The following is a 9,795-nucleotide window of genomic DNA, read 5'->3' on the forward strand; positions in this document are numbered from 1 at the left end:
CCATTTTATGGATGTTTCAGAGTTAAACCATCAGACAATGTTTTGTATTATTGTGGGGTATAGGTGTGCGATTCCCAAAGAAGTTTTCAGTTCTGTTTAGCCATCATCCCGAAAGAAGTTTTGAATATGGGGTTTGGTGCCTCAGGTCAAAAAATGGGACTTTACGGGCTATATATATGTTCATAGGAGAAGATTGTTTTGAATAAAACAGATTTATTATATGTATTGAAACATATAGTATAAATTTACAAATATATACAGTAGATTCAAGAAAGTATTGAAGTAATCATATGTTTGGTTATAGACCCATTAGTGATTGTGAGCGAAAGAGAAAGTAGGAAAAGGTGACACGGTGATATGGTGACAATCACTGTCTCTCTATTGTTCCACGCTTATGGGTATAGCGTCGGATCCATAGGGAGGATATTCAAATGTCCTACGCGTTTCGGCCAAAGGGCCTTTATCAAGGAGAGTATGTCAACCACATCTGTAAGTATAGTAAATAAATGATTTAGGTATATATTATTTGAGCCAATCGGAATGTTAGTTTTCCTTTGGTCATATAATAGAGAACATACTTGTTAGGTGGAGATTTTGCTTCTGGTCCTTGCCTCTGCTCCTTATCTATCACATAAGAATCGTATTGCCACTGCTGCTAGGGTATAATTGTGAAATATATTGTTTTTTAGTGTTTGGTAATCTTTCTGTTTATTTTATGTGTTTCACATTGGTTTGGTACTTACTGGTCAGGCCATATGTTTCTTTGGGCCAAGGAGAGCGGGGAAGTACTGTCCCAGGTCTGGTCCAATCTGTGTTTTAAAATGTGAATATGCTTATACATTTAATTATCATCAGTGCATTTTTTTATATATTTAAATCCTTTTGTTTTTGGTTGCACTTACTTGTGTGCATATAAGGTGTGTTCTCCTGGATGACCACTAGGTGGTGCTGTTGTATAGCAGGTCCCCTTCTATTCTATCTGGATAGATAGAAAGGGGAAGCATAAATATATGAAGAAAGTACTGAAGTACCATCAATGCTTCGGATTGGCATTGTGGTTACTTTTGGTTTCCAGCAAGTGTCCAAGGTTTTCCTGGCAGCAGGGTCCGGGCGTCTTCACTCTCCCTCGGTCAGAGGGAAGTGGCACCCTGTTTCGATTCCCGGCCTATTTATGTACCGCGGTGCGCATGCGCAGATGAGCGCAATGACGTTGCTTCCGGGTTGGTTAGATGACGTGGCGCGGGTGCGCGCGCATCTTGTCATTTACATATTTTGTATTATTGTGGTATTCTGTTAATGTGATTTGCACTTGAGCTCATTGGAATCCCCCTAAGTCATCGTTTTATTTATATATATATATATATATATATATATATATATATATATATATATATATATATATATATATATATATATATATATATATACAGTACAGACCAAAAGTTTGGACACACCTTCTCATTCAAAGAGTTTTCTTTATTTTCAGGACTATGAAAATTGTAGAGTCACACTTTAAGAGGTAGCCACCTGAAATGGTTTTCACTTCACAGGTGTGCCCTGTCAGGTTTAATAAGTGTGATTTCTTGCCTTATAAATGAGGTTGGGACCATCAGTTGTGTTGTGCAGAAGTCAGGTGGATACACAGCTGATAGTCCTACTGAATAGACTGTTTGTATTATGGCAAGAATAAAGCAGCTAAGTACAGGAAAACGAGTGTCCATCATTACTTTAAGAAATGAAGGTCAGTCAGTCCGAAAAATTGGGAAAACCTTGAAAGTGTCCCCAAGTGCAGTCACAAAAACCATCAAGCGCTACAAAGAAACTGGCTCACATGCGAACCGCCCCAGGAAAGGAAGACCAAGAGTCACCTCTGCTGCGGAGGATAAGTTCATCCGAGTCACCAGCCTGAGAAATCGCAGGTTAACAGCAGCTCAGATTAGAGACCAAGTCAATGGCACACGGAGTTCTAGCAGCAGACACCTCTCTAGAACAACTGTTAAGAGGAGACTGTGTGAATCAGGCCTTCATGGTAGAATAGCTGCTAGGAAACCACTGCTAAAGAAAGGCGACAAGCAGAAGAGACTTGTTTGAGCTAAAAAACACAAGGAATGGACATTAGACCAGTGGAAATCTGTGCTTTGGTCTGATGAGTCCAAATTTGAGATCTTTGGTTCCAACCACTGTGTCTTTGTGCGACGCAGAAAAGGTGAACGGATGGACTCTACATGCCTGGTTCCCACCGTGAAGCATGGAGGAGGAGGGGTGATGGTGTGGGGGTGCTTTGCTGGTGACACTGTTGGGGATTTATTCAAAATTAAAGGCATACTGAACCAGCATGGCTACCACAGCATCTTGCAGCGGCATGCTATTCCATCCGGTTTGCGTTTTAGTTGGACCATCATATTTTTTTCAACAGGACAATAACCCCAAATGCACCTCCAGGCTGTGTAAGGGCTATTTGACCAAGAAGGGTAGTGATGGGGGGCTGCGGTAGATGACCTGGCCTCCACAGTCACCGGACCTGAACCCAATCGAGATGGTTTGGGGTGAGCTGGACCGCAGAGTGAAGGCAAAAGGGCCAACAAGTGCTAAGCATCTCTGGGAACTCCTTCAAGACTGTTGGAAGACCATTTCAGGTGACTACCTCTTAAAGTATGACTCTACAATTTTCATAGTCATGAAAATAAAGAAAACTCTTTGAATGAGAAGGTGTGTCCAAACTTTTGGTCTGTACTGTGTATGTATGTATATATATATATATATGTGTAGTGTAATTTTTGGGGGCTCCCCGATTCATCCAACAATGGTAAAGAAATGGGGATCTTTATGAAAACAACTTTTGGGATAGTGACAATCCTCTCTTTTCTTTTATTAACATTAAGCAACATGCATCAAAAGCTGACATTCCGAAACTCTGCCTTGAGAAAGGGATGCTGTGAGGTCTGGAAATGTCAGCTTGCGATACATGTTGCTTTATGGAAATCTACCATTTTACTATAGCATCCTGCACGAACTTTGAGCAAGCGGATAAGGTGTGCAATGGATAAAATAGAGCTTCACAACCCAAAGATGTTTGTATCCAGTTAAAAATATGGTGAAACTGAGTACTCAAGGAGGCAATGCAGTGGTGTACATGACTGATTTACATTGTTACATAGGTTGAAAAAAGACACCTGGCTCAGCCAATAAAAAAAAAAAAAAAAAAAACAACCGTACAATCCTATACCCGCAGTTGATCCAGAGGAAGGTGAAAAAAAAACCCCAGCAAAGCATGATCCAATTTGCTACAGCAGAGGAAAGCAAATTCCTTCCTGATCCCCCGAGAGGCAATCAGATATTCTCTGGATCAACTTTACCTATAAATATGGTACCCATTTATATTTATTATATGTACACCTAGGAAAGAATCCGGGCCTTTTTTGAAGCAATCTAGTGAGCTAGCCAGAACCACCTCTGGAGAGAGTCTATTCCACATTTTCACAGCTCTTACGGTGAAGTAACCTTTCCGTATTTGGAGACTAAAATCTATTTTCCTCTAGACGCAAAGAGTGCCCGCTTGTCCTCTGTGTTGACCTTAAAGTGAACAACTTAACACCAAGTTCACTATATGGACCCCTTATGTATTTATACATGTTCATCATATCCCCCCTTAATCTCCTTTTCTCAAGAGAGAATAAATTCAGTTCCTCTAATCTTGTCTCATAGCTGAGCTCCTCCATGCCTCTTATCAGTTTGGTTGCCCTTCTCTGCACTTTCTCCAGTTTCCCGATATAATTTTTAAGAACTGGTGCCCAAAACTGAACTGCATATTCCAGATGAGGTCTTACTAATAATTTGTACAGGAGCAAAATGATATCTCTCTCTGGAGTTCATGCCTCTGTTAATACAATAAAGCACTTTGCTTGCTTTGGAAACCGCAGCTTGGCATTGCAAGCTATTATTAAGCTTAGGCTCAATTAGAACACCCAGATCCTTCTCCGCTATGGATTCCCCCAGTTCTGCTCCGCCTAGTATGTATGATGCATGCATATTCTTAGCCCCAGTGCATAACTTTACATTTATCATCATTAAACCTCATTTGTCACATAGTTGTCCAATGAAACAGTGCATTGAGGTCAGCTTGTAAGTTGGAGACATCCTGTAAGGAAGTTATTCCACTGCAAAGCTTGGTGTCATCTGCAAAGACTGAAATGGTACTTTTAATCCCAGACCCTATATCATCTATAAGGATATTAAAAAGTAAGGGTCCTAACACTGAACATTGGGGTACACCACTGGTAACCTTAGACCATTCAGAGTAAGAATCATTAACCACTACTCTCTGAATTCTATCTTTTAGCCAATTTTCTATCCATTTACAAATGGATCTTGCCAAGCCTACAAATGGATCTTGCCAAGCCTACAAATGGATCTTGCCAAGCCTGTAGACTTTACCTTACACATTAGCCGTGTGTGGGGAACTGTGTCAAACGCTTTTGTGAAATCCAAGTATACTACGTCCACAGCCACCCCTCTATCCAAAGTTTTACTTACCTCTTCATAAAAAGAAATCACGTTTGTTTGACAACTTCTGTCTGTTGCTTAAAATATTTTTTTTCTAGCAAGAACTCATCTATGTGGTCTTTTATTAAACTCTCCAGTATCTTCCCGACTATAGAAGTTAAACTAACAGATCTATAGTTACTTGGCAAAGACTTTGATCCCTTTTAAATATAGGCACCACATTGGCCCTACGCCAATCCAGTGGTACTATTCCAGTCCTTAACGAGTCCCTAAAAATTAGAAACAATGGCTTTGAAATTACAGTGCTCAATTCTTTTAGGATGCGTGGGTGGATGCCATCTGGTCCAGGTGCTTTATCCACCCTTATTCTGTCTAAATTTTTTTGGCCCATATCACTTTTTAACCAAGGTGGATCATTTGGGGCTGTGTCAATACCATCCATATTATGGTCATGAGCTCCCCCATGCTCCTTTGTATACACAGAGCTGAATAAAGTATTTAATAAATTTGCCTTCTCTTTGTCCCTAGTCACCCACTCCTGATTATTTTGTAAAGGGCCTACATGCTGAGACCTAACTTTTTTACTAATAATATATTTGAAGAATTTTTTGGGGGTTTGTCCTACTATCTTTTTGCAATCGGTCGTTCATTTTGGATTTTTGAGTCCTTGATTTCCTTTTTACACATTCTATTATATTCTTTGTAACAATTAAACAATGATAGTGTTTCTTCATTTTTATATTTTTAAAAAGCTCTTTTCTCATTTCTTATAGCTTTTTAACTTTGGCCGTGAGCCACATAGGTTTTATTTTTTAGCCTTTTAAACTTCTTGCCCATGGGAATATACTTTGCAGGGAGTTTGCATACAGTCTTTTTGAAGAATTCTGATTTCTGTTCTGTGCTCATCGATGCCAATATTCCCTCCTAGGCTAAATCCTGGAGAGTAGCCCTCATCCTTGGAAAATTTGCTCTCTTAAAGTTGTTTTTATATTTCCTGTATGCATTTTTTGCTTACAGCTAACATTAAATGAAATGATATTATGGTCACTGCTACCCAGATGTTTTTATATAAACATTATTAATAAGCTCTACATGGTTTGAGATTACTAGGTCCAACAGAGCATCATTTCTAGTGGGGGCCTCAATAAACTGTACTATAAAATTGTCTTGTAATAGGTTTTTAAATGTTTGCCCTTTAACTGTTCCAGCAGTGCCATTACTCCAGTCAATGTCTGGGTAGTTAAAATCCCCCATTATTATTACTGTCCCAGCCCTTGCAGCCCTTTTCTATCTGTGCCAGGAGCTGAGTCCCCACCTCCTCATTAATACTGGGAGGTTTATAACAAACTCCAATGATAATCATTGTATTACGCACACCCATACTGCTTCAGACTCATCACACACTCCATCAACTAGGTCCTCTTTTACACTCACTTTGAGATCACTTCTCACATAGAGGGGTGGTGGTGCCTGTCTCTGTTTTTACTCTGTCTTTCCGAAAGTGAGCATAGCCAGGAATATTAATAGCTCAGTCATGTGAAGAATGAAGCCAAGATTCAGCAATACCAATTAAATCATAGTCCTCCTCGTGCACCAGAGCTTTCAACTCACCTATTTTGCTTGGCAGACTTCTGGCATTGGTGAACAAACCCTTTAATTGTCACATTTTTCACACTTATTTTGCATATTTTTTATTTTGGTACAAATAGTACAATTTCCAATGGTTATTTGTAACATGAGAATCTCTGCCATAACTCTCCTCCCATCTTTCCCCATTCCACCCACCAATAGGGGCTGACCCCTGTCTGACCTGTTTGCCCCATTATAATCTAATTCACCCTCCCCCCTCAATCCTAGTTTAAAAAACTTCTCCAGCCTTCCCATAAACCTCTCCACAAGCACAAAAGACCCCTTCCATTTAGGTGCAAACCATCGTTGGCATATAGGTTGCACCCCAATGAAAAGTGAGCCCAGTGCTCTAAAAACCCAAATCCCTCCTTCTTACACCAGGTCTTTAGCCATGCATTCAGCTCCCTAATATCCCCCTGTCTTTCCTTTGTTGGACCTTGGAGGTCCTTCCCTTCAACTTGCAGCCTAGTTTATTAAATTGGTTCTTAAGGAGCCTCCACCTTCCATATATTCTGTCATTGGTTCCAATGTGGACCAAGACAGCTGGGTTATGCCCAGCCCCTCCCAGTAATTTTAACAACCCGGTCCACCACATGCCGAACCCTGGCACTAGGGAGAGAGCAAACCATTTGGTTAAGGTGATCCTGGCGACAAATTATTCTATCAGTCCTTCTGATTATAGAATTCCCAATTACCACCAATTGTCTAGGCCTACCTACAGTCCCCTCACCACCTCTACTAGACGGACTGCTCTCCGAGCTGTTAGGAATGGCAGTGACATCTAGGGCTGCCATCTCTGAGCTTGCCACCTCCACATCTTCACCCAACATGGCAAATCTGTTAGGGTGTTTAAACCCAGGTCTGGCCTTCCTTTTCTGTGAGCCCCTACCACTCCCTCTGACTGTATTAACCCATCTTCCTACCTGATAATCCTGACTTACCCCTCCACCCTCCCCATTAACCCCACTAGCCACCTGCTCAGCGAGCAGAGGACCCCTTTCAAGGTTGTCAGTTCTGCCCAGTACTGCAATTTGCTCCTCCGGATCTCTAGTTCCAGACAGGCAGCCCGCTCACATCTGTCACAGCGGTATCCATCCTGGAGTATTTGCTCCATTATTATATACATGCGGCACACTGTGCACTGCACAAAACCTTCAATCTTGCTAGCACACATTTTCCTGGTTGCAACATTTTCCTGGTTGCATCAATAATACAACTAATAGAAAATTTCAGATGTTACTTACTGGTCAGAAGACCAGTAAGTTTTAAACTCTGGTTTTAACTCACCACTTAGTCAAGGTCCACTTGTCAGAGATCCAGCAGGCAAAAAGGAGGCAAGTTCAAGAAAGAGCAAGCTCAGAAAGGAGTCCTGCAAAAATTTATATAGGACTTGAAGCGCCTGTGACCATTTAACCACTCCCCTTAAATAGTAGTCTGAAGGAAGGAAAGAAAGGGGAAAAAAAATGCTGTTTAAAAAGTGACAGAAAAAAAGGGAAAAAAGCACCTAAAAACCTGCAAGGAAAGAGCCCCTAAAAATGCAGTCACCAGCAGTCAAAAGCAAAACTGTTTATTTCTGTCTTTAATAATCAAATAGGCAAATTTATTGGTGTGTGCCAGTTCAGGGCCAGCCTCAGCCACCGTGATCTGCGCTATCATCAGATGGCGCAGCTCTCTGAAGCAATGTACAGAACTGGTTGAGAGGCTCTATGTTGTGAATGCTTTGATGACAAATCACAGTGATCACAAATGTAAAAACAATGCTGTGGGGTTTTTGTTTTTTGGGGGGTTTTTGTAGAAAAAATACAATGTGTTCAACAGAGTCTTCTCCTTCCTCTTACAACTGTGAAGTAGAAGATGTGAGGATTTATCAATGAAGGGGAATGCATGAAGGGCTAAACAGCTGGTGTAGATTCATGGTGGGAGGTTTTAACTGACTGTGCGACAGTTTTTTTTATTTTTTCCTAATATTTAATGATGCGTTATATCTAGTGCACCTTTACCAAGGTCCGAGTTTAACTACTTCAATACCAGCATGTTTCTTATTTTACAAAAGATTGTGGCAAAAATAAGGTCACCTTGGAGTGTCAGGTTTTGTACCATCCAGACGCTTTGCTTTTCTTTTTTATTTTTTTTTTAATACATTTTATAACAAAGTAAGGGAATTGTGTGTGTGTGTGTGTGTGTGTGTGTGTGTGTTTTTGTTTTTTAATTTTGGTCTTTTTTTTTTAACATGGTAAAATATAAAAAAAGTGATTAATAAATATTACCAAATGCAAGCTCTTATCGGTCTCAAAAGTATATAAAATTAATTTGGGTTCAGTGTTGCATTGACCAGCTAATTGTCAGCCTACTATAACTGCACAGTAAACTGAAAATTGACCTAGTGACTAACTGTTATTACAGGCTAGTACTGAAGTAGTTAAAAAGACGACATTTCAGACCCACATGATTTTGCTATAAAGCGCCACTATTATTGTCTTTTTGTGAGCTTAAGGAACGACTTCTCTGTCTCAGCATGTTATCTTGTGGTGTTGGACATTTTTTGTGTATTTGATTAAAAGCTGGAAGGGGGCTGTGGAGTTTGATTAGAGAAAAATGATTACTCTGTATATTCATTCATCACCCTTTTTCAACACTAAAATGGTGGAAGTTGATTTGTACATAAAATGTTCACTAATTCTCAGTGCTTGTATCCTTAAATTTATATATTTTTTTCTTATTCTTTTAGGTGGGTATCCCTTGTAAGTAAGAACTATGAGATTGAGCGTGCTATTGTGCAACTAGAAAATGAGATCCAGCAGCTCAAGCAGATGGATGGGGAGAACAAAGAAAATATAAAGGACTATTAATTGCAGTGTTTTTTTTGTTTTTTGTTCCCCCCCCCCCCCCCACACCTTTCTTTTGTTGGATTCGGTCAAACTTTTTTTTTTTTTTTTTTGCTGCAGATCCAGTTTTTCTAATCTGAGCTAACTTGCACATAACATGATACATATCTCTTTAATTAATGGTTACAGTTCACGACTGGTATTTGATCTAGTGTTTTTGTTATAGATTTTTCTCCAATAGTAAACACCTCAGCAATTTAACATTTTTCTTAAAAGTAAAACTTGTTCCCAAGACCATACAGCACATTATGCCGGCTATTAACTTTGCTACCAAGAAAATCTCTCTTCTTTTTGTGGTTTTTAGTTTTACTTTCCTAGTAGGGCCTGACTTAAAGCAACTTTACACTTAACAAGTTGTTAAAAAAAAAAATCATGTTCTCTAGCAAAAAAACATACATTGCACATTAATAATTATGCTACCAAAATAGTGTGTGCTGAAACATGCCTCACGCATTGTTCCAGTTTCTTCTTGCTGAGGCTGCAATTTTTCCCAAGCCCAGAGTCTGAGCAGCAGTAAATCTTTAGGCTGTCGGCATGTTTGCCTCCACATATTTGGCACAGTGCCAGAAAAGAGAGCAACTGAGCATGTGCAGAGCAGGGTGAGACAGTGTATTGCTGGATTTTAAATATTATAGGCACTTATATTGTTTTACATTGCTATACCTGCAAAAGGGGCTTGCCTGAAGTGATCAAGCAGGACTTCATTTTCTGGCTAAAGTTCCACTTGAAAGCCTAGCTCCAGGTTTACTTTTACTTTAGTTTGCCTAAACCAAGCTGG

The 9,795-nt window shown here is 39.8% G+C and overlaps 1 protein-coding gene across 1 annotated transcript in view; it reads left to right on the forward strand.

Annotated features, from left to right (window-relative positions):
* BCAS2 (BCAS2 pre-mRNA processing factor) overlaps positions 1-9,001 on the forward strand; it is a 48,256-nt gene extending 39,255 nt beyond the window's left edge. The window contains exon 7 of the mRNA XM_082246210.1: positions 8,861-9,001. Coding sequence (XP_082102336.1) covers positions 8,861-8,981 — 121 coding nt within the window. The 3' untranslated portion in view covers positions 8,982-9,001. The remainder of the gene's footprint in view (positions 1-8,860) is intronic.
* Positions 9,002-9,795: the final 794 nt, after the last annotated feature.

The sequence above is a fragment of the Pelophylax lessonae genome (genome assembly GCF_965119305.1).
Source record: "Pelophylax lessonae genome assembly, chromosome: 2".
Classification (NCBI taxonomy): domain Eukaryota; kingdom Metazoa; phylum Chordata; class Amphibia; order Anura; family Ranidae; genus Pelophylax; species Pelophylax lessonae.